Raw genomic sequence first — 26,085 nt, 5'->3', positions numbered from 1 at the left:
AGATATAATTCTAAATTCAACTGTTGAGTTAGGGAAGCAGTTTCATGGATCTAGGTATATATTTAAAACAATACAGCTGCTTGTTAATTGCAGTATCTTTATTTGGAGAGATTTTTACAGTAGGTGCCACTTAAACATAATAAACATGTTTTGATGAGATCTAAAACATTAAGAGATTTAAGTTAAGGGTTAAAACATGAATAAAGAATCTGGGAAGAAAAAAAAACATTTCAATATTGAAGATAAGGCATAACATAACCAGCTGTCTCATCCCACTTGTATCTCTGATCATACTGCTCGGTATAACCCATTCCCTGTTCAGAAAGAAACAGACTTCAGTTCTTCCTTCTTTTTGCTTGTATTTCTTCTGGTTAGGTAAAACAGCTTAAATGTAAATTTATTTAATTTGCATTTGGTTTTACCGCTTGTTCACGGAACCTTTTCTTCTTTTGTCTATAGCTTCTTATGTTTTCTGTTTTTGTACATTAGTCTCGTCAGAAAGTCTCACAGCCAGTGTTTAACTTGTTTCCTATTAGCAAAATTATTAGAGAGCAGAGATGTTATTTGCAGCCTGATCTTCCTGAGACAAGCTGTTTTAGTGGACTGAGACTGAGTATTATAGCTGCTCCTACTCATCAACTGAAACCAGAACGTATTACAACATTTCGGGTCATGGTGTTAGTTTGCCAGCTGCTCTCAGCAGATTATAATGCAGTAACTTTATGTGTCTTTGTATTTGGATCTGTTGACTTTCTTACTTGGTCTATTGCCTGTCTAGAAGGGTACATGATAGGAGTCCATTTTTGATGTACCTTGAGTCAGCTTTGGCTGTCTCAAAATATGGCAGTCTTGAAAGCTCAGTAAGCTTTCATGGACCTATTCTGCCTTTTAGTTTTCATGTGGTACTTACTAAAAAGGTTTTGACCAAGGCAACTTTAAAAGCATGTTCAAGGATGCCATTCTTCACTTGTGTTACTGCCAGTAATACAGCTGAAGTCACCTCGCAGGTGACAAGTCATAGGTCAGACAAATGTTTCTTATTTATAGGCTGTATGCTGAAATGTATGTCAATGTAGATTTTTTTTGCCTTAGGTTCTTTCAGTTAGAAAAACAACCTAGAAAAGTTTTACCATAGGGCCCATTGATAGATTATTTCTTAAACTCAGTTAAAGAGCAGAATCAGGGTAGTTGTTGCCTTCTTCTTTGGATGATATGATCTAGTACAGTTCCAGCTGGGTTTATGTTTGGAGCTTAGGAGGACATGCAGCCTTACAACTGTAAAAATACTGGGATTAGATCCAAATATTTTTTATATATGAATGCTGTTCTGATATTTAATTTGTTGGTACTGAAAAATTTAACTTTTTTTTTGCTGGAATGGAAGGCATTGAGTGCATTGCAGCTGGCTAGCTGAAGTTATTAAATACCATAATAACTTCAAGTTTTATTTTTTTTTATCTCTGTACTAGGTTTGAAATCTCAGTCAAAAAGAGCTGTTTCATCCACCCCTCCACGTCCACCATCAAGACGAGGAAGAGTGATTGCAGATAAAGTGGGTACCTCTTCCTCAGGAGGAGAATCTTCCAGCAAGACTATTAGTGTTCCAGTTTTCCATCTATACCATAAACTTCTACCAGGTGACTTTAATAACTCTTTTTCAACTTCAAAAAATGGTCTTTTTCAGTGGCTGATACATCGTTAGAAAGTAGATATAATGGTGATGTACATCTTTTATCTTTTTATTTGGTCTCTTGTGGTGTGGAGCACTTCTGGGTTGGTAACAGGATGTGGAGCATTATGTAGCTTGAAACAGTTATAAAACAGTTATAACTGTAAAGTATAACAGTTACACTGTTCTGTTCTTCTTTGAAGTTTAGTGCCTAAACTTTATTTAGTTCCTAAATAAAATCTTAAAAACATTTCTACATTCACTTAGTAGTACGGAGGTTAGTTTTTTTGTAAGCCAACATGCATTTTCTTTGACCCGCAGGGCAATGTTAAACTGGCATTTGTGCCCTGTGATTTAATGTTCTGAGTGGGCAGCTAACTGGCATCCCTCTCTAGAGGGCTGAATTGCCCCTTCAGGAATATTTCTGAATTCCATAACATTTGCATTTTCAAAAACAGCATGTCTTAAGTAGTCAGTCGTGTTTTATGTATAGCAGATATGTAATCACATTTTATCAGCTATCTGGATAAAGCTGGTGGTACATATGTGTTTGAGGGCATATAGGAGAAAGATTGGGGACTGGAATTCTTAACCTTAGATCAGTGATAAAGGACAGGAACATGCATAAAATACTTGAATATTGTGCAGAAGAGATCCTTATCTACTTTATGCTATAAAAACAAGGAAGCAGCTAATAGAATTAAGAATTAGTAAATCTCTAATCAAAGTTGTTTTGCCCTCAGTGCCCGTTTCAATATCTAGCTGGTAAAAGTTGACTGTCTACTAATGGTGCTGTAGACCATTCTGTATTAGTGTATGGTCTCATTGTTCATATATCTTGTGCAAGTGCCAATTGTCACCAAAAAAAACCCACCAGAATCACTGATGGAAAAAGGCAGAAAACTTACTTCACTTAGATGATGTAGTAATATAAACATTAGCAGAATAAAAACACTTCTAGTTTTCATTTCTTAAGGCACCATCCTCCACTGAAGAAACAGATTGCTACTAAAGGCCTTCCTGGGATTTGTGCTGCTTGATCAAGTACAGTCAAGATGAAATGAGTGTGCTAAGTGTATTAACTGATCCAATTCTAAAACATTTCCCTTTACATATAAAGTCTACTAATTATTAGGAAAAAAAAATTGTTCTTACTTGAGAATAGCTTGTAATTTTAATGAAGAACATACTCTTCATAAACAGAGTGGCCAAAGTCCCCATTTCAGTAATCAGTTTGGGCTGTAGTTGCATGTGCATTTCAAGTCTACAGGGCTGCTGAAAAAAGTATTCCTTGAACTGCCATTCGTTTTCTCTTGTATTGTGTCTTGAGATTAGTGTAGTGAGCTTAGGCTTGGGACTGATAGGACTGAAAAAAGAACTGTGGTTTTGTTTGTTTTCCACTGTCTTCCACTTCAGTCTTTTTACCTTGTGGTTGCTTACTTTTATGCCACCATAATTCAAGGGGTGGGATTTAATAGTGGGAGGCAGGCAGTACCTGTTTAAAATGCACATCAAATTACAGCCTTAGCCATTTGTTAAATATACCAAGTGGTTGGGCTGTCAGCACAGAGCTGCTGAAGGTAATGTTGGCATAGTTCTCTGATTCTCTGTTCCAAACTGATGGGGCCCCTTTTCCCAAGAGGACAAATATTAAAAGTCAGGCCTTGGTTTAGAGCCAGATAATTTTTACTCTCCTTGGCATTGTGGTACACGTAACGAACAGCACCTGGACATGTATGTTAAAATAACCCAATCATAATTTTCAGCTCTGACTCAATGCCATTGTTGTTTAGGCCAGCCGTTACCAGCTGAAATGACACTTGCCCAGCTTCTGACTCTCCTGTATGACCGTAAACTCCCTCAAGGATACCGATCAATAGACTTGACAGTTAAGCTTGGTTCCAAAGTCATCTCAGATCCAAGCTTATCAAAAACAGACTCATTTAAACGTCTTCACACAGAAAAAGGTGAGGTTTTTTTTCATTCTGGTTGTTCATTTGGTGTTGTACTTTTTTGGTTTCTTTGTTTTTAAAATGCTTTTATTTTGAACAAAATGGATTTAATTGTTTTGGTAAGGAACAAGAGTTATCTTTATTCTCTTGCATGTAGTTCCTGAGCACTACGAGACAAGTGCTAAACTTTGTGGTAAATAGCAGATGTACTTCTTGTCTTCAGACTGAATACGTAAGGTTTACCAGTATGGTTGTTCTGGTTTCACTTTCCTTTCTTTGCTGTATTGTTGTGTATGATGTGATTATATGATTGTGTTAGGTACCATGCGTTTTATTTCTTGACGTGTATGCCAGTTATCGTTAGTACCTGTTTGTGCTAATAACCAGGGCAGATTAAGTAATGCAAGATCTGTTTGAAACCATATCAGTTATAGGATGAAGAATTATTGATGAGCATTTTGGAGGAAAAAAATGAGCAATTTATGTAAGGTGGTCTTTTTCAGCTATAAACTCTTTATGAGATATTAACATACTCTTATCTCCTAGATGAAAGACATTATTAAAAAAAAAAAGTGTTGTCATACTTCTAATGTTAACAAAATTTGAAAGGCATAGGTAGAATTCTAATAATTAACATTTAAACTTGTATAAATGATCCACAATTCTGGCATGGATTTGCAATTATTGCTAAAAAGTACTCATATTTTTATTTTTTTTATATTCTTGTACTTATTCATTTCAGGTTCTTGACTCAGATTTTGCTGAAAAAGGAAATGCTACTTTTGAAGTACACTTTTAAGTGAGGAAGAAGAAACAAGTACCACGTTGATGACAATGTACTAATTTCTTTTATGCCTTTGTTTTTTGTAGATCATGCAGATTTACTGGGACCTTGCCCTGAAGATGAAGCAATCAGTCCTGGGGATGAGTGTATGGATGCAGTGCTAGATGAATCACTTCTTGAAACATGTCCCATTCAGTCTCCGCTGCAAGTTTTTGCAGGAATGGGTGGATTGGCCCTCATTGCAGAGAGACTCCCTATGCTTTATCCTGATGTAATTCAACAAGTGAGTGAAAAAATCAGCAGAGAAAAACATGCTAACACTTTTTTTGTTTATTTAAGGACAACATTTTCTCCGTATTTCTGTATGGTTCAGTTTGACATCTCAGTCATATGGGGAAGCTGCTTTAAAATAGGCACATGCATGACTCCACAGCAGTCCAGCTATACATGCAGCTTCCCTATACTTGTTAGTTTGCTTGAGTAGCCATGTCCCTGTGAAACAAAAGCAGGAATTCAGTGTTGCTTCTTGCTTTGCTTCTGTTAATTCCTAAAATATTTTGGAGGATAGTAGAGCACAGAGTTACTGATAAAGCCATACTTGCTTATCATTCAATTGTTCATGTAAATGTTCTCTTTCTGTTTTTTTTGTGGTTAAGTGAAATGCAGTTCTTGGTGTGGATTATACAATTTTTAGTTTTATGTATTATAATCATAAATAACCTTGCAATCTGAATTAACTTTATTATAATAAATAGTATGTAAATTTTATAGTAAATATATGCTAATTTACTTATATATTTGACTGTAATCATACACAGAATTTCTGTAGAGGTGCTGCTAGGCTTTTCAGAAGTGTCAGCAGTGCCATTAGTGTGGAATGACTCCTTTGGCTGCTCTCATAGGTACAAAAGTAATTGTTATGAAAAATGGAAACAATAAGCCACAAGTTATTCAAAATCTAGTTGTCTGTGTTTTTGAAATTTTTTGGTTGTTACTCCTAATAAGAAAGATGGTGAATATTTATTCCTTTTGAAATGGAGTTAATCATGAATGAAGGGTGCTATTCGGTACCCTGACTGCAAAACTATGACAGGAATGGGAACCCTGTCATGAGACCAGATAATGAGTATGAATCCTTTGTAAATAGCAATGCAATTCAGGAAAAGCACGCTAAATATTGATGGCATGTAATGTGAGAGGACAGTTATTCCACAGATCTTTTAGAGGTCACATATTAAGCCTGTGCAAGACCTAAAAGTTGAGGAAATGTGTTCACATAAGCAACTACTGTATTTTGAAATGCAGTGAAATAGCAGGTAGTCTGTATTGAAAAACACTGATTCCTGGAATTCTGCAACAGATGAAAATCAGCTTATGACCATAAGAAATTTGAACACTTTTTTTTCCTTCTTTTTCTGTTGTCCCGGAAAGTTATTTTCTTTAAAAAAAAAAAAAAAAACAATGATGATGATAATTTGAATGTTTGGATTCACATATTGAATAAGAATTCTGTGATCTATAAAAACAAATTAAGTATGGTAATGCTAAATAGAAGATTCAGGGTTAAAACTAATGAGTTCTCCAGACTCTTTATTCCATAATTTTTATCATATCTTTAAATCACTGATACTTGCCATTCTGCAAATGCTATATTCTAAGATTTTCCCAATTGTTCTCTTAATGTGTAGATAATTAGAATCAATACAGACAGACATAATTTTGACTTCTAATTAGGAATTCAGCATTCTGAATAAATTCTGCAAGGGCTTTTCAGATGAATTTTTTCCGATTTAGATCATTTTGGTGATAAATACCAACATTTTAAATATGATTCTATCAGTTGATCTGAGTGTCATAAAAGCCTGAAGCTGCTGTGATGTTTACTCATGAGAGGGACCTAAGTGTATCCATTGGTTTTATGTGGCAATGTTTTGGTATCTGGAGTGCATGACTGTTTGTTGGGGAACTGTATAAATGTTATCCCCTGTAAACGCTAATACCCATCATAATGCCTGGCTGCTTAATCACCCGTGCAGTGTTAGTTCATAAAACAGAACTACAGACTAGTGCATTAGAGCATAATTGTAATAAAACCCACCAAATCAATCAAAAGCCTGAAAGGAACATGCGAGTTCCTACAAGGCTGCTAAGATATCCAAATTTCTCCTCAGTTGGTAAAGCAGTTAGGATTAGTTGCTCTTCTTTTAGAGTATGTAATTAAAATTAACCATTTCTTATTTACATTTTTAAGTGTCCAAAATAAATGGTCCATTTCTTATTTAACAGACTGATAGGTAAAATAGTCTTCGGTATCAATTATTTGGTGTAGTTTGTCTCCTGTGCATCTAGGTTTTAAATAACATGTTTCAACTGAGGATTTTAGGTCGACAAAATATAGTTGCTTGTGTATGTAGATGGGACTTAGTAGAACTGTTTTGAAAATGCAACAAGTATGTCCTTATTAACTATTTAGCCTGGTCCCTCTCTCTGTAAACTGTAGTGTATTTAATGTGATTTTTAATGGTGTCCTTTATTAAGATTTCAAGATCCTAATTTTAATAATTTTTTGCATAGGTGATTAACTGAACGACTACCAATTTTTTTTTGTTGTTGTTCTTTAAGGTGAGCACTCCAGTAGTTACATCAACCACACAGGAAAAGCAGAAGGACAGTGATCAGTTTGAATGGGTTACCATTGAACAATCAGGGGAACTGGTGTATGAAGCACCAGAAACAATTGCTGCAGAACCTCCACCGATCAAGTCAACAGTTCAGACTATGTCTCCCATACCCGCTCATTCTTTGGCTGCCTTTGGTTTATTCCTTCGTCTCCCGGGCTATGCTGAGGTGCTACTAAAAGAACGGAAACATGCTCAGTGTCTGTTGAGATTGGTGTTGGGAGTTACAGATGATGGTGAAGGAAGTATGTGCTGCAATTACTATGTTTTGTTTTTTTTTGTAGACCACAGCTAGATTGTTTTACTTAAAATTATTTATATTGTAATACTTTTAGCAGGAAGTTAGAATTGGTTTGTGCAATTTGTAAAGAACTGTGTTGTTAGCATCTTTGATAATCACTTTTATCTAAATATGAAGTTCTTCCTGGTGAGGTTTTGTTGCAATCATCAGTATTCATATGTTTACATCTAGATGTCAGAGTAATTGTAAAATAACTGCTGATCAGACTTACAGGTGATCCTGTCAAGATGCCAGTGCACTCAGACAGAACGGTTGGAGTAGCAGGATATGCTCAATTAATTGAGCGAATGTGTATTTCTGCAACCAAATGCAGAGTAACACGGATCGGAGCATAGCTACAGCAAATGTAAAATAAACTGTTGGAGCTGATTTAGAAAAGGAGAGGAAGATCTAGATTATTAGCTGAGCAGGAGCTTTACTGTAATGGTGTGAGTTCAGAAGGATAAAGGGAGTATTCTTGGATGAATGAACAGATGAGCGGAGACAAGGTTATTTTTATAGTCAGTCTTTGGAACCTGGAATAATGCATATAGTTCTAAGATTTGTATTTCTTAGTGTTTTGGAAAACTAAAGCATTTGCAAAAAATGCTTTAGTGCTTTCAGACGTCTCCTTTCATTATGACTTTAAAAACAATGCTGTTTTTCCATACAGCAACCAACTGGAGTTAATCTCTACTCAGCAAGAGTCTTTTTTACTGTCCCTTCTATTCATCTTTTTATTTCTCCTGTATTTTGGTACAGGACAGTAGACTGCATAACAAACATACAGTCTTGTTGCTTACTCCCACCTAATTTGAATAGTAATTAGTTAACGGACTGTGTACGTTCACTCAGATTACGATGTCCGTGAGTGATTTGCTTTTACAAACATATTTATATGTATTTTATAAACATACAAAGAGGCTAACGCAAACCCTTACTTTTTAGGTTGCTTTTCTTTCTTCTTGTGTGCATCCACTGTTGCCATTGGAATACATTTCCAGAACATCATTTTTGTGATTGGTGTGGCCTGTCTTTAATTTTCAGGCTAAAATTACTCATATGCAATTTGTGCCCAGTTATCATTATGCCAGCATTGTTCTTCGTTGTGAATAGCTATTCCTTTTTTGCATTTGTTGACAGGAATTGTATTCTCTCTTAGGCTTTATTTTTGCTGGACTAAATAGTCAATTTCTCCATTTGCTAAGCCAAAAGTGTGAATTCAGCTCTTTATCAAATGTGGAATAAATTGTAAACAGTTGTCCACATTAATTCTTTGTATAAAGTATTATTGTTTTCCTTTTCTGTAAGAAATGCATCTTTTCATACACCTAGAATCTTTTCTTTCTCATGCAATACAAAGAATACAAATTAATACAAATACAAATTCTGCACTTAAAAATTCATGGTTTATCGGTTAAATACTGATACAATCATCTGTGAAGGTAAATTATTGGGCAGATGTTTAGATTTTTTTTTTGTCATTTGGCTACACCTTCAGTTGTGGAACACTATAAGATCAGTGTTTTTTCCGGAGTTATTCAGTTTTATTTATGAAGATCCAAGTCAAAAGACACCTTGCTTTCTTCTTGTTATTTTCTTTACAAAGAGTATCAAATGGACACAAATTAACTGTTGTGTCAAGACTGAGAGAGAAAATAATATAAGTATATTTATATATATTTTATATATTTATATATATATATTAATATTTATATATATTTTAAGTATATTTAAGTATTTAAGTATATTTAAAATAAGAAGCAAACTTCTGAACAGAGTTGGCTATTTGGAAGTACTTTCAGTGTTTAGATATCTTCATTTAGATACACACTGTAGAGGGAATGTGAAGTGCATTATTAAACACAGAAAAGACTGAGACACCTTCCTAAATGTCTGTGTGTTGCATTAGTAGGTCACTCCATTAACTTGGTAACTCCAATAACTTGGCTTTTAAAAGAAGTAATTTTTGCTCATAATACATAAGGGTTATGTTTTTTAAATAGTTCTACTACAAAATCCAAACATGCATCTCATCTAATTAAAATTATGTCAGTATTTCACGATGCGTTTGACTTGAGTCACATCACACTTGGATTGTGCCAGTAGTTTCATTCACAATTTGGTTACATGAATATAAAAAAATAAATTCCCACATCATGAGAAACTACAGCTCCTTGTCAGCTGAACTGCTGTTCGTTGATCATATGCATTCCTTAGCTTGCTGTAGCTGCAAGTCAAAAGAAAAAAATAGTCTGAGCCACCTTTATTCTCTTCATTCAGAAATACAACCTGCAGTGTAGTTAAATGCAAAAGAACACTTGTGATTATTAACAAATTTTGTTTTCTTTTTCTCCCTGGAAATGGTGAATCAAATTCTGTAACTTGTTTTTAATCAATTCCATAAAGGAAATAAACATTCTTTCTTCTATACTCTTCTCGTCTTGAAAAGCTGTTGGTAAGAGAAACCTAATATTAGATAGCCTTACTATAGCTAAGTGCTTAAGTCCTTAGTATTTTTCCATGTTTTATTCCATAAACCATTCCATAGATTAAAAGACTATGTTGAACTATTGAAAGAAAATGTGATTTTGATTATTTTCTTCTTCAATCTAGGTCATATCCTGCAGTCTCCTTCAGCAAATGTGCTTCCAACCCTGCCCTTCCATGTGTTGCGCAGTTTGTTCAGCACTACACCATTGACTACTGACGATGGAGTGCTGCTTAGGCGGATGGCACTGGAAATTGGGGCTATACATCTTATCCTTGCTTGTCTTTCTGCTCTAAGCCATCATGCCCCAAGAGTTCCCAACGCTAGTCCCAACCAGGCAGAGGTAAGTTTAATAGCAGAACAACTGCCACTGAGAAGCAGGAAAAGTTTTTGCCATAATAAAGAAAATAATCTCAGTGCTTTCATTGAAATCTAATTTCTGTGTAGCTGGCATTTGACTGAAGAACAAAAATAATTAGTAAGTACTTGATTAAGTAATCGTTCTTGCGTGTTGCAGATAAACATAGTAATCATGAAATTTAAGCAACAAAGACGTGTCACTAGGCATTAAGGTGTAATCCGTTTCTTTCTCAGGATCTTCTTTTTCAGTACATGAGAGGCATAATACTCAATGGATGGTTGTTCTTTCTTTTTTAAATTCTCATTAGATAGCATGACCTCATTACCTTATTTAGCATTCATCATCTAAACTCTACTGACTGCAAATTATTTCCTCTTAAATGCTTCACAAACATAAATGAGTTGTGAAAATTAACGAATTAATGCAGTGATTTTTTTCATTCCCTTTTTAAAGACAAAAATTTTCCAGTGTTCAAGATCCCATGTGAATCTCAAATTCTTTTTTTTCAGTATACTTACTGTTTCGTACTACCCTCTATTCAGAACATGTATCCCCAATTTTTTTAGGATTATGAGTTGCCATTTCTGCACAACAGACTGATTGTCTCAAAATGTGTTTGAAAAACAATAATGACTTGCCCTCTCTTATAATTTTGTGGCAGAGGCTTGCACAAATGTTCTGGTGGATAAATATGTATTGGTAAGCAGCTGCGAAATATAGAATTGTCCATATTTTAGTAGCTTCTGATACTGATGAGGAGTTGAGCAAAGAAGAGATGAAACTATATAATTCACTTCAATGGCTAGTCAGTTTTGAAGGGGAACTGAGATACTCTGGTCCTAATTGGGTATCAGGCTGCTGGCATAGTAATGCCATAAGATAATTGGGCTTTTGGAGGGAAAGGGCAAACATTAATTCTTGTCTCTGCTTCAGTACTACCATGACCCCTGAAAATGTTTGCTTCACGTAATTCATAGCTATCAGAAACTAGATATACGTCAGGCCTGCACCAAAGCTTCTAGCTCTGCAGCAGGGCTTTCCCTTAAGTGCTTTAAGTCAGTGCTCATGACATCCTCTTAAGTGTTAAAGGCACAGGGTGTTTATGAGTGGTGATGTCTACAGGAGACAGCTGTTTCATCATCAAGATGCATTATATTCTCAATGCAAAAGTTAGATGGTGATTCTGGAGTACTATCAGTAGGATACTTCACAGGTGATAACGTTTTCCTTCAAATATAATCTCTAACAAAATCCCTAAAGAAGATCTGGACAGAAATTGAAACTGTTCAGAGCTGTAAATTAAATAATACAAATTAAAGTTGGGCACTTACTCACATGATCTAGCTTCCAGTAGGGCTAATTGTCACTGAGTAGCTATAATGAAAGTAGCAAACACTCATGGCTCTGGAAAATGCATTCACTTGTTCAGTGTTCTAATTAAATAATTAGGATAGCACTAGTTTAAAAAATGCTCATTGGAGTTTTTTATGCATCATTTTCATCAAAGGTCTGGTAAATTTTCAAAATTACCATTAAGTACTTCAATAGTTTTATAAGAGCTAAGAAATTCAGTATTGAAGTTATGTTAGTAAAATGCAGTGACGCAGACCATTGGAATAAATAACTTGTACCTCTTTCTATTTTGGTACATTTATTCAAAATCAGCACATGCTTGAGTATCCTAGCGTTTCAGTTGTGTACTTTCAGTGACATTTCTCCTTCCATCCCTCCTCCTAATTATGTTATTAAATTTGACTAGCTGTTAAACAGTAATAATTAGAGAGCTGTATTGTTTAGCATAATATTGATGAAGTAGCATTTTGATATCTTTCATCATTTAAACAGTAACAATAGTTTAAAAGAGAACAAAAATCGGCTTGTACTAGTAGTCAAATTAAAGAGCTACTTGGAACAATTTATCACTGACTTGTACTGGGTTTTTATGGCAGGGGGGTTTCTAGCTAAAGCTTTGAGTTCCCCTCAATCCTGATATCTATATTAAGTTTATAAATCGGGATTACGTTGTTTTGCAGAACAAAGGCTTTTTAAAGAATGAAAAGATGAAAAATATAAAATTACTATGACTTTATTTTCTGTAACTTAGCCACAGGTGTCAAGTACACACAACAGTGCATCAACAGAAGAACAGCAGTTGTACTGGGCTAAGGGTACAGGCTTTGGAACAGGCTCCACAGCTTCAGGATGGGATGTTGAGCAAGCTTTGACTAAGCAAAGGCTAGAAGAAGAGCATGTGACCTGCCTTCTACAGGTGCGTAATAATGAAATGTTGTTTAATGATAAGTAGTTGAAACATTAGGGCCTAGATAACAAAAACAGAGCTTGTATTTTTTTGCAGTCATGTAGTACAGTAATTATGGTATTTTTTTGGGGAAAAAAAAAAGCTTACTGCTTCCTGTCTAAATGAAAAAATATAGGGATTGTACTTGAGGCTGTTTTCAAACTTCACTAGACTGCTGCATAAAAAGGACCCAAGTGGGCAAGCCTAGGTGACAGTTCTGAATAGACTATGAACAAAGAAACATGCCAGTAGTTCCCCGGAGGTGTCATACATCTCTGTAGACATAGCAGCATTCAGTCAAAAGTAAAGGCTGTCTGTTGGGGAAGGAGGATGTGGGAATAGACATTTTGTGTGTCAAAATAATCTTACCTATTCATTTCTCACTTAGTGTTGCTCTGTTTTAATAAAGCATCCAAAGCGGTTACTGAAGTGTTCATGAATGTCTTGTATGCCAATGTGACAAAATCTCACTCAGACATACTATCAAATCCTGGTAACATCACTTAAATGGCAATATTAAATCACCAATGAACAACTGGACCTTAATAAAACTCTGATGCCTTTCAAATGCATTATATTAAGGACAAAAAAATCCTGTTCAGTTAGGCCTTTAAGTCCAGTTGTGAAATGTAACCAATCTGTTACCTTAGGTCAGTGCAGGGAAAATTAGATTCTTTCTAGTCATCAAAAATTTCATTCACAGAACTGTCAGCTCAAATGCATTAGCTAACCTCACCACTGGGGTAGTGCACAAACGGGATGAAATTCTGAAAACATCCATGCCCTGAGTGATGAAGATATCATTTTGATCTAATCAGTTATTTCAGTCACTGTAGATCATAAGGCACAAGCATCATGTCCCCTTACAAAAGCAAAATGAATAAAATCTGAAACAGTTCTCCTAAGCACAAAAAAGGAGAAAGCACCTGAATTACTCTTGACGAAGCTTCCAGGCAGTATTCTGCATTATGCCGTGCAGAGGTTTAGCTATAACTGTCAAAAGTCATGAGGAAAGGAGGCATTCGCTTTGAGCAGTCAGCAGTTGGAGGAGAAAGTAGAAAACCCTTCAGCATTTTGCTGAAGATGTGTGTCAGTTTTACAGCAGACTTTCCCTGATCACTTTTCTGGAAAGATTCTTTAGGAAAATTTTGTATGAAGTGCTGGTAAAATAAGATGGTACAGCAAAAGATGATGGCTAATGGGGTTAGAGCAAAGGAGAAGGAAAGAAAGAAAAGACTAAAATGGTGAATTTAGCCCCTGAGATTCCAAGTCAAGTTACTTAATTTGAGGGAACAACCGCACAAATCAGACAGTTGGAAGTACGTTGGGTTGTGTATGCTGTGACACACAGTCAGGGCCTGTGAACTCGGCCGGAGCCGCCACTGGGAGGTGCATGAGGTGGCTTCCCGCCTTTCCTGAGGGGAGGGCAACTCCTTGTTTACTGAAGCACAAGCATGCACACAAACAGTTCTTCAGAGTCTGTGTCATGCTCACTCTAAACTGTTGTCTCATCTGAAGTCCTGTCCAAAAGTAAGTTATAAATCGTTTTTAAAACATTTACATTTAATTTTTTATTCTATTGGCTGTTCTAGAGGTAATGACAACACCTGCATATCTCAGTAGTGACCTGGTAATCTTCAGACTCGAGTAACTCTAGCAGTTTATTCAAAATTCATGTTAGTTGATCCTCTTGAAGTAATTCAGAATTAAAATAGGTATTTAATTTTATCATATCCCCAAAATTGTAATCGTAATCTAGTAACTAAATAAAATTCCTTCTGAGACATCTTTGGGACTACTGAAATAAACACCAGTAATGAGTTAGCAAAATAGCTTGTGAGGTATTACTGGAATTTTTCTGAAGGAAGGAAAGACAGAGTTCTTTTGCCTAAAATGAATCTGTTATGATTAAATACTTTTCTGTATTTCAGGTTCTTGCCAGTTACATAAATCCTGCAGGGAGTACATCGAATGGAGAGACCCAAAGTAGCCATGAAGGTAGAGGACAGAACAGCAGCGCTCTCCCGTCCGTTCTCCTGGAGCTACTCAGTCAGTCTTGCCTCATTCCAGCAATGTCGTCGTACCTCCGCAACGATTCAGGTAACATGCCATTCTCTCCTTCCAAATCAAAGATATCTTATGTCTGTCAAATAAGCGTGATAAGAAAACAGTGCCGTTTATATGAACAGCAGATAGCTCTGGCTGGTTTCAGTATGTTTGCCACTTTAGAACTGTACTAATGGAACATTCACTTCAACCTTAGATAAGAAAACTGTTCACAATCGTTCGTAGAAATATTCATTTGTTCTAAATGCCTACACTTGGTTGGTTTAGTATCTTTAAATTAGAAATTCGATTCTTAAACTGTTGAAATTTGAATTTTTGTTCAGATGCTTTGTGTAAAGATGGATTTAATCCATGAATAGTAGAGGCTGTTGTTCCAAATCTGAATAATTTGGTTTTGGACCTTATTTTGCCTCCCCTGTTGTTGAAGCAACTGACAGACATATTGTCACATTATTGCAGTTCTTTTGGATTATTGTGTGGTGAGATTAATTTCTTGAAACAATGTCATAGGTTCTTGGTGAATTACATGGTATGTTTCCTCTCCAGAGGTAAAAGAGAAATCTGTGTCTTAAGTGGCCACAAAACTACACAGAACTAAAACAAGCGTGTGGCTCTTTTAATCTGTGGTAACTAGGGCGTTACATAATCTTGTTATGATGGAGTAGAAGTAGTTCAAAAAGTCTGCTGGGGTCTTAAAGTAAAAATAAAAACACAAAGATATTTTACTTGCCAGTTCATGGTTTGACACATCTCCCTGATTTTGTGATGAATCTGTCGGTTCTGTTTTGCACGTATTACAGTGAGGAAAATGAACTACATAGCTTATACACCAGGCTCATTATTGCAAATGAAAATCTAATGTAAAACAGTAAAATAAATGATAAAGTGAAACAATAAAGAAAAGTAATCTTTTTCACAGACATTCGTAAAATCGTCTGTTGTTGAGGTAGAAATGAAAAGTCATAGAAAGACCTAGCAGAAATACTCTGTTATCTAAAGGATGAAACCGTTGGTTCAGAGTTGTAGATGAATCACAGCTGTTGAAATTGGTTTTTGCTGTTTTCAATAGAAAAATGTGTCTGTATAAGTCACCTTTAACTGGGGAAGATACTGATAGAAGAGATGAGATATGTGGTTAGTAGAGAGAAGTTGGGACTAGTTCAGCTTTCAGAGACAGTTTGTTTTCCCAAAGCACAAAGAAAAGGAACAGGCTCAGTGAGAAATGTTTGTTTTCAATGTTTTCTTTTATTGGACTACTGCTATGGTGGCTGTCAGGATATTCCAATGTTATGGCTGTGAATTAACAATTAGTACAGAGGGAACAACGTAGATGCTTCTTGCGTTTTCATAAATGGATGTGTAGCTCTTAAAGTGGCAGCTAAGCTAATGTTAGAGCAAATCAAAACCTTTCTCTTTAGAGAAACGCCATTACCTACTATAGTTCCAAATTTGCAAAGGCTGAGATTATTTCTATTGGAATTTAGAACTGTAAAATCTCAAGGTTTGCATCTTAATGCATTGATCCAAGCAATATAGTCTTGAAAGCTTCCTGCTGTATTTGATCAACATTCTCTACCTAAAACTATAATTATCAATGTTCTTCTAGATTTAAAAAAAAAAAAAAAAAGTTTTGCAGGCTTGTATCAGTCAAGCTTGTCTTTGAAAGCATAATAGGATACCAGTAGGAGAGGGAAATGGGGAAGTAGGTACGACTTCTGGAAAGAATGCCTTCTCATCATGAATGTTTGAGTCAGATGCATTTAGTTTGAAAGTAGCCCCTGAAAATGGTTTGTCTCAGTGATAGCCAGGCGTAATTCCAATGCCGTAATTGCTGTTTAGTTCAAAAGCAGACAGTTCTCACATTCAGTGTGAGTTGCAGGTGATGCTGGGGTTCTAGATGTCAATAGCAGGGTGTTGGGAAATTTAGCTGACAGAGAGAGCCTGGCTGTTGCAAGAGACATGGAACTTGAGAAGCTCTGGAGCAGTGTTAAGCTCTGGTGCAATGTCCCTGAGACTGAAAAATTACCTTAACTAATGTATTTATAGCTGAAACATTGGAAATGTGGAAGTTTTGACTTGTTTTTAATTACATCTTGAAGGCTAGTGTGATGTATTAGAACAGATTTGAGTCATTTGTGTTAGGTTGAAATTAAATCAAAAGGTCTTCTCCAGCTTGAATTCTTAGCTATTCTCTAATGGAGATAGGGCTGAATGCCTACCAAGTAGGAGTAGAAAAGGAAATAGTGTTAGTAAAGCTCATGAACGTGGCCTTCCAGTTTTCAGACCAGTGTACCTTCTGCTATCAACTGTACTTTCATGTGGAAAAAGCAGGTAACTGTATTTTTCTTGTAACTTGCTGGACTGAGAAATTAGGACACTGCACGCAGAATGCTAATGGAGTGTTCCCGGGTTCTGGCACCCCATCAGGAACAGGCTGTGCTGAGGAAACTGCTGACAGAAAATAGCAATTTTCAGCAACTCTGTAACTTTCTGAGACTTGAATGGATGCTTGTGGGACCAGTTAAAGGTTACCCTTATGCTGGAGGTATGCTTTTGGTAGATTTTGTTTTGCTGGAGATCATTGAAATAACGGTGATCTTCACATATACCTCTCCATATGCATAAAATTATGTGGGGAACTTTTTTGTATAAAGAAATATATGCAATGAAGAGTCTGGGTTTGCTGTGTCCCTTTATTGCACAGTAGGCTGATAGCACCATCCTGATACAACATTGTAAGTATTTTGGTATTGATGATAATTTTGTAGCGTGTTCACACATGTTCAGCTAGCTACAGGTATGCTACATCCTGCTTGCAAAGTTGTTTTGGCAAAATTCTTGAACAGGTCCAGTATCAGTAGTATATAAAATTAGCCTTTGATATGCTTAGAAATTTATCTAGGGGTTTTTACTGCTTTAAATATGTTTTGCCATCCCTGCTCAATTTGTCCAAAACATACAGATAACAATTGGACTAGATTTTTATCTAGAGCAATCTAGATAACAGGAATATTAATCAGATGAAGAGTGCTTGCGTATCATCTAATCACTTAGAAACCTCACCTTGAAGCAGATCTTTGCAAACCAGATTGCTCTGTCACATTCTGCGGCTTCATCTACATCAGAGTAAGGTGATTGTGAAGTCCTTGAAAACTGTGAACTGACCACTTGCATTAATTTCCATAATTGCTTTTTTTCTTGCCCAGAAGGAAGGTTTATCTGTCTATGAAGGACTTTTCCGTATTGCACAAGACAGATCATAGCAATAGTCACAAGGAAGAATATCTGCTGTGATCCTCACCCTGTTTCTTGAACATTTTTTCCTTTGTGTCATATCTTATGGCATTATTGGGGTCTTTGATATCTTCCATTTCATAAATGAAAACAAGTTTGTCACTGTAGCATGGCAAGATTTTTCTTACTACACTTGTGTGCATTCCTAAAGACTTAATTCATGTTTACATTTGTAAAATTGATGTAATTCTGAACTTCTGTGTCACGGAACATCTAGCATGTATTCATTACTGAGCATTTATGCACATTTCGCACCCAAAGCTATCATGCAAAAACCTTTTCACTGCTGTCTTGTATATATGATGTTTCATTTGAACTAATTATCTTTTAAGAACTTCCAACGTGAACATTTCTCTCCTTGAACACAATGCTCAGCAATAAAATTTGCACCCTACAAGAGGTTCCCAGCAAACATGACCATCAGATTCTAACTGAAGTACGTGGTTATCTAGAAGCTCCAGACTTTGCTGATAAAAGTGAGTTACTTGATTGGTGGACCTAGGTTTATGAAGGTTAATATAAGCTATTATTTACCAAGAGGGAGAGAGTAAAGCACGACAGTAATAGGTAGATTCTTCTTGCTTAGAAATGCAGTCACACTGGTTTGTCCCTAAGCCAGTATCTAGCAAGCCCCAAGATGACTTAACCTTGTTTAAAGCCCAGGAGAGCGATTTGTTACCACCTCTTTCCTGGAAGACAAACGTCATGGCAAGTCACAGAATTCTGCTTGAATTATTTGCTGGAATTCCCAGGCTTACAGGAAGCAGGTCGTGCGGTGCGTTTTAGCTGGCATTTTCTTGCAGCCCTTTCTTCACGTGCCCACCTCTTCGTCTCCTTTCCTTCTTCAGTGGACAAAGATTCCACCTGATGTGGTTAGCATAGCTTGTGGTGTTAGATCCAGCTCAGTCTTCGTGGGTTTGACTGCTGAGGAGAGATGTATTTCTATGGGAAGGTTTTACGAAAAAGATTTTTTGCACAGCCTGCTCCACTTTGTAACAATCCAGTGTTTGAGGCTTTGTCTATTCTTTTCATGCCTATCTTCCTCACCGTAGAGGTTGAATTGCACTAGATTTCCTGCTGAAGTATTTATTTTGTATTAATCATACTTGTCCTCAAGGCATTATGCGGTGTTGGTTTGCTCTTTGCAAAGTACTCTGTTTCTGCCGGACTGACAAGGCTGAGTACTTTCGGAAGCCTGTGTTCCCTAATGGGGCTCTGAAGTTGGTACATTGAGTTCATTCATCTAAGAGTACCACGTCTCTACATCTTTATTCACAATCTGACGAAGGTGTGAAAGTACTACTGTAGTGTAAGCATTGAATCTTCATGAAATTCTGCTTTTCCCTGACAGTATCTAATAAGAGGTATTGCTGCTAATATTTTTTTTTATTCTTATGCATATATTTCATTAAAGGTATAAACACTGGATCTGTAAATCAGAGCTTCTTGAAGTAAAACTAGATTTAGGTCTGCATGAGCACAGAGATGTAAGATTTAAGAGATGATATCAGACTTCTGTTTCGAAACAAAATATAACTCATATGCAGGGGCAATCCTTGTGATCACGTTACCCTGTACTTCCCTTCAAAAAGACAAGGCCTTTATAATATGCAAAATCAGAAGCATAATGACAGTTTAGGTAGACAGTATATAATTACCCAAATTAAAAACTCTGCTAGTTTTCATTAATGTTAATGAACTCATTCATTGGTAAAGCAGTGATCCTGGACCTCTGCCATGGGTGGTTCTAACTTTGGGAATGCTTTTTATCTGTTGTGCTGTTGAGATGCTTACAAAAAAAGGTGCGGTATCTCACTCCAGTGTTGATATACTGATCAAGTCACAATTTGGAGAAGTGTTATGCACTGAAATGACATGAAATGCAAGTGTTTGTTTATTTCACAGAATTGAAAAGTTTTAAATAACTTCAGGATCAAAATAAACAGTAGTTTCTACCTGAACTTCTGTTGAGTTTTCAGGTTCTTCTAACTTCTAATTTTAAACCCCATCTCAAATAACCTTGTGTTATGAGATTAATGTGATATTATCCACAGATATGCTGTATAAGCAGTACATTAAAAAAATACTGTATTCTGTAGTTCTAAATAAACATGAATAACCCACATGGATCCTTTTCAATACGTCTTAGTTTTACAGAATACTTTGGTGCTTCATATACTGAAAATTAATATACAACACCAGAGATTTTCTGTAGACTACAGACAGTGAATAAGTTTTCTTGTCTGCACGTTCCCTTCCAGTGCAGCCTTAGCTCTGTTTGTCATTTCTTCTAGATGAGCCAGTATTGACTCAGAGTAGCAAAACCAGAATATACCATCTTCCACCTCATTCGTCTATAAATCAGTGTGTTATAGTATAGTTTTTGTAACTGACTGAAATACCACTGCCAAATTCTTTCTGTTAAAGATCCCTGACCTTAGTCTATGCATTTGCTTGTTAAGAAATGGTTTTCAAAGGCTCAGGTGGTTAAGTAGTTATGAGGTTCTATACAGTAATAAGCTGTTATCCATACAATAGATGTATTTATTTGCTGTCATTTTTATGGAGGGATGGATTTAGCTTTGCAGAGCTGACTTTCAGAAATGCAACTCCTCTGTTCTTCTTGTGGCACATGTAATACAAGAACAGTAGTTATTAGCCTCCCCCCCCGCCTTTGTGTGTGTGTTTGTGTGTTTTCTCTGTTGTATTTTTAATCCTAAGCTCTCAAAAGTAGCTTTTCTATTAGAAGAAATATGTGGGATATATTCATGTATACAAAAATTTCTATGATCTCAGACTGTCTGCAGCTTTGGGTTTAATTCAAAGCCATACTTGGCCTTAATTTGAAACATAGAAATAGTTCAATGAATTTCAGTAGACTAATGGTATGTACCATGAAGTATGCATGAGAGTTGCAATTCTGGGCCTAAACCATTAGCCGTACAAAAAGGAAAGGACCTGGTCCAGAGAGAATGTGTTCTTCTGGGAAATGCTGTTAGGCTGTTTTCCATACAAAACCAGGAATCCTTTGTGATACGTTTTATTTTACTTGAAAATAAGCAACAGGATAAAAACATGGAAGTTGTATTTGACTTACATTAAACACATTCTAAAATCAGCGATATGGAAAATGTAATTTACTTTTTTTTTTCCTTTGGAGAATATGTATTACAGTATCATTGTAATTTTTAATATTTCTTAAAAGAAGTACTAAAACTCTTCTTTACTTTTTTACACCACTTTAAAGGATTTTTAATTAGAAAAGCACATCATCAATATAGCATGATTTCAAATACAGATTCAATAAAGGCAAGAAAACTCTAACCTTTTCCAGCTTTCCACAAGACTAACAAAAATGCTGCAGAATATAGCTAGTAGTTAAAATTTTACTTATCGTATTACAGTTTTTTGGTATAACAGTGTTCCTGTTTCCACACTTATTACATATCAGTGTAGATTTTAAGCCTAAATTATAGTGATTTAAAAATAAAACACTTTTGTCTGTTTTCGGGTCTCAGCTATGAAGAGACATATTGCACAAAACTACAGAAAGCATCACGGGGCTTGCTTGTATGTATTCGTATATTTAATTAATCTCTTTCTGTGTTCTGATTGTTCTCACTGTTTTTCTGCTTATATTTCTTGTGCCTTGCGTGTTTGTTGGCAATAAAATAGTGCTGTCTCGGGTTCCACTATTAGGCTTTCATCTGTTATCAGTGAGAAATTGAATATTGTCTGTCTTCATTTACATAATTTAGCACCCTAGCTGGGCTCACAGATACATTTAGCAGTCATTGTTGCAGTGCCCTTAGCCAGGCACTTTGCTCTGGAATGTTATTGATAATATTGTCAGACTGTTTTGGTTTGTTTTTTTGCTTTAAATTTAGAAATCATCCTTACTGTCGCTGGTCTTTGCACTGTGTGCTATGCAATTGATGTTCACAAATGCCATCAAAGCGTAGTGTAGATGTACACAAAAACAATAACAAATAAATTGAGCACAGTTCCAATAATTCCAAGCAGTGCTAGAATAGATTCTTCTTTTTCCTCCTTCTCCTCTCGCCTTTTTACATCCTCCAGTGTTGTGATGGCAGAGGTTCCCATTTTTCCTGCAAATATCTTCACCAGTATTCTGGCAGCTAGCTAGAAGAAAGAAAGCAAATGGTAAATCTGGTCTGACGAACGTGCAAGCTTTGATGTTTTTAAATGCAATTCTGTACTTCTTTACAAAATATTTATTATTTCTGTGTTTGAGTTGTATTCATCTTTTGTTTTCTTTATGTATGGACATGTAGGTGTTAGAAGTAATCGTTCTGTAGATGCAGATCAGGTAGAAGTGAAAAATAGCTTGATGCTTCAAGTTAATTAATATGCTTGATTATAAAAGAAATTTAAAATTTGTCTTAGCCAGCTAATTTGTTTCTTTCTGAAACATCAAATAGATGAAAGCAGGTATGTGGGCATTGTCGAATGCTCTGAAATGCCTGGAGAGATGATGTGAATTTTCAGCTGTTAAATATTTCACTGTCACAGTACAAAACCAGTTGCAAATATTCATGTCTGCTGCTTCCGAACACGGAAAATATGCCTCTAACACAATATCTCAGTCTGTTTTGACCAGTGAGCCATAAGCAGGCAATTGCAGGTGAGGTCTTACCCTTTTACTTGTTTAATAGATCAGCTTTTGGGCATCCATGCAACAGTAAACACTAAACAGAAAACGTCTGTCTTTTCAAATATAAAGGTTATTACTATTATATATGCTTATTACTGCAGTATGCCAAAGGACGGTAGTACTTCCATAGTAGCAAAATACTGTGCAGTTTAAGGACTTCAGATAGATATTTACAGATGCGTGTATGATTTATTACCTTTTCTGTTGCAAAAGTGGGGTTGACAGGTCATCTCTATTACTTAGCTGTTCTTGTACTCTTAATTTACAGTCAAATATCCTCTAGAAATATATCCCATGTAAAATTACGTTGTTTGGCAGCTGAAATGTTAACATTATATATAATTTGCTCTGCTATTTTAGCCTTCCTGATGATTAGAAAATTCTAATCTTAAACTAAAATTTGATTGGGCTTTCTACTAGTTCAGATAACTCACGTTTAGTGAAGCTTTGCAATCACATTTTATAGTGCTACAGCGTTTTTCTCTCCTGGCAAACATCTTTAATCATTGATGATAAACCTATTTCTGCTGTGAGTCTAATTAAAGCCACCAGCTCAGAGCATATCTCATACTTAGAAAGGTAACAATAAAAAAAAAAAAAGATGTTTCTTACCCTACATTGCATCAGGAATAAAATGTCATCAGACATGCTTCTTACTCGTAGATTCAGTGGCAAACCAGGCTTTTATCTTCATGAAGGGGCTGCTCTCCTCACTCAGACAGACCAGATAGGAGCATGAACAGTTCCTTGAGGAAGAAGTTTAACGGCGAGGATAATAACGTTACCGAATCTTCCAAATGACTGGCCTTCTGCCTCAGTAATCCACTAATGCCAAGTGTAGTCAAAAACAGAAAAACCCTTTCTGGTAATGGTCCTCACTGTTGACTAATTCTCATTAAAATGAGGATTTTTTTTTCCTGGATGATGCAAAGCAACGACATGCATCCTGTTTGGTTTTGCCTTAAAAAAAAAAAAAAAGAAAAAAAAGAAAAAGAAACAGCTCCTGCTTTATTCAATTGTATTTAGTTATTTATTAAGACTTCAAAAAAACCCACCAGCCTTTGATTTACTCTCAGTGGCAGCCGTCTGAAGAGGCTTCTCACGTTGCCATGCTGTAATTCCGAATGCAGCGCGCTACGTGCAGTCACACTATGTCATTTTAGTCCAGGCTGAGAAGGGCTGAGAAGAAGGAGCCTGTTCCAGTGGCGGCCGTGTAAACGCTGTCACACACCTGCATTCAGAGGCTCTGCAAATAATTCCAAGGTATTCTTCGGAGCATTGCATAACTTAGCCCGACAAATCTGAAGAGAGGAATGACAGCGGCTTTAGTTGCACACTGTGGCGAGCTGTGACATTGATTAAACATGCACTTGGCACTCGCTGAATAAAGAAGGAGCTACGAGGCACCCTTGCAGACGGCGAGTTGCATAACAATGTGCGCTGGCTCTGCTGGTTCATTGTCAGGCCGGGCACATTTTCATCCTGCAACAGCAGCGAAAGTGTGCGGCGTGACGAGGAGTGGAGTTAACTGTACTTCGGGGTTTTCTGATGAAGTGCTGCATGACAAATAGTGACATTAAGGCATTCAAGCTGAAACAGTGTTTCTGCCTTTTGTCTTTTTATGCTTTGTTTGACAGGCAATTGTTTCTAAGGGAAATGCTGCTTCTAAGGCTTTCCCTTTTTGTATTCACCACCGAAGAATGCAGGTTGGTGCGTAATTAATGAAGGCACAGACTTGCAGACAAATGCTCCTGTTCTGATTTCGCAGGAAGCAGTAACTCAGATTCTTCCTAGGTAAATCAGAGAGGTTTTTTCGCCTGTGCCACTGCAGAGGGAGGGGGAAGCTCTCTTCTTCCCAGTCTCTACAGAGGATAAACCACATTTCTAATTACCTCTGCAGGTAGCTGTGCTTCGAATGATTTTATTCAGTCACTTTGTTCTATGAAGGCTAATAATACAATGTGTTTTTCTTGAAACAGTGCATGGTTTTTTGATATGAAGGAAAATACGTTTTAACTATATTGAAAAGTCTACTTCAAAAAAGCCTTTGCAAAATCAACCACTTCAAAGTTCCAAAGCTCAAAAAAGCTTATGCGTATGAAAAATCATAATTACATTGAATTCAACCAGTAGGAATGTAACTGGAAACCTCAATCACTTTCCAGAACAGCATATTTTAGAAATTAAAAAGCATTGTTTGAAATTCAGTTTTCAATAATCTTTGTGAGCTTTTATAGAAAGCAAAAGAGGGGAAAATCATTGCTTTTAAATGCTTCCAATTTCAAATTAATTTATTCACATATTAAATATTTTCATCATTTTTCTGAAGTGTTCAAGTACACTCGTTTTCTTGGTTTCTTAGTGCTAGGCAAAAGTTCACATTTTACATGTGTGTTATCTTAATGTTAAATACCGTGATTGAAGTACCGTGCATGGTGTGGTACTGGTACTTGATTTGCCCCTTATCCTGAGTTTAGTATTGCCTCAGTGAAACTGTTTGACTCTAGATGAAAGGTTTAAAGTATTAGTTTCAATCTCTCCAGAAGAGCTTCCTTAAAATATATTCTAGTATGTATATATCGGCTTTCCTTTTAAGCTTTATTCTGAAAGCCTGCTGCAGCTTCGGCTGTTCCTGGAATTGTTTCCTGTCAAAGTATCTTGAACGTATTTCTGTATTCTTTTAGATCCATTTAGAGATTGAAAAATGAGGAAAATTTCACCTGTGTATTCTGATCATTCACGTTGCTGAAAGCACCTAACTAATCTAATATTTAAGCCATTACATCGTATTAACCCTCACATGTTAAAAACCAAACCCATTGTGAAAGGAGAGAAACTGTGCAATGTGCATCTTTTATTTAAAGATTAATGATCTACTTGGAGGGTAGGAATCTGTCACCTTGTCAATTTAATATGACTTGGTTTAAAGGATTCAAGGTCAGCAGAAGAATTTTGTGCAATATTGTCAAGCGTAAGTGGTGACAACGAAGTAAATTCAGCAGCTGCACTGCCAATAACCAGCTAATTAAGACGTATCTGCAGAGAGCAGCAAAAGACTCACAAAGTATTTCTTGGCCTGTTTTTTGCCATGGTTGAGCTCTCATACCAGTCTTCCGTTTAAAGAGTTGTGATGCAGCTGACACTTCAGGGGCTGCACAAACCCAGGGAAACGAATCTCTCTAGGCTCCCTCTGCAAGCAGTTGAGGGGGAGTGACAGCTCCTGCACAATGATTCAGATCCAGCATTTGCCTGGACCTTGGTTTGATGGCCCGTCCGTCCTTCCTTTGTATTGAGGTGCATGTCTGTGCAGAAATGCCATGGTTTTGAGAACAGACCCAGCCAAAAATAGTTCAACAGCACAGCACAGTAAGAGGGATGGGGCAGTAGCTGCCTCAGTTGTCAGTGCTGTCAAAGAGTTGCTGTTTCAAGGGGAAAAAAGAAGTAGAAAAAAGTGTCAGTGCTAACGTTTCTTAATTACAGGAACCTCGAGGAGTTCATCTGTATGGGGTGAAAGCTGGTATTTAAAAATAATTTC

The 26,085-nt window shown here is 36.3% G+C and overlaps 1 protein-coding gene across 8 annotated transcripts in view; it reads left to right on the top strand.

The window, feature by feature from the left end:
* BIRC6 (baculoviral IAP repeat containing 6) overlaps positions 1–26,085 on the top strand; it is a 177,263-nt gene that overhangs the window by 112,811 nt on the left and 38,367 nt on the right. For all 8 annotated transcript variants that reach the window (XM_066993893.1, XM_066993895.1, XM_048047739.2 and 5 more), the window contains 7 exons: positions 1,470–1,637; positions 3,463–3,636; positions 4,492–4,688; positions 7,028–7,328; positions 9,980–10,197; positions 12,320–12,484; positions 14,446–14,614. In XM_066993893.1, coding sequence (XP_066849994.1) covers positions 1,470–1,637; positions 3,463–3,636; positions 4,492–4,688; positions 7,028–7,328; positions 9,980–10,197; positions 12,320–12,484; positions 14,446–14,614 — 1,392 coding nt within the window. The remainder of the gene's footprint in view (positions 1–1,469; positions 1,638–3,462; positions 3,637–4,491; positions 4,689–7,027; positions 7,329–9,979; positions 10,198–12,319; positions 12,485–14,445; positions 14,615–26,085) is intronic.

Source organism: Anser cygnoides, chromosome 3 (genome assembly GCF_040182565.1).
Source record: "Anser cygnoides isolate HZ-2024a breed goose chromosome 3, Taihu_goose_T2T_genome, whole genome shotgun sequence".
Taxonomy (NCBI): domain Eukaryota; kingdom Metazoa; phylum Chordata; class Aves; order Anseriformes; family Anatidae; genus Anser; species Anser cygnoides.
The sequence above is the reverse complement of the archived record's forward strand: the minus strand, read 5'-3'. Positions and strand labels throughout refer to the sequence as shown.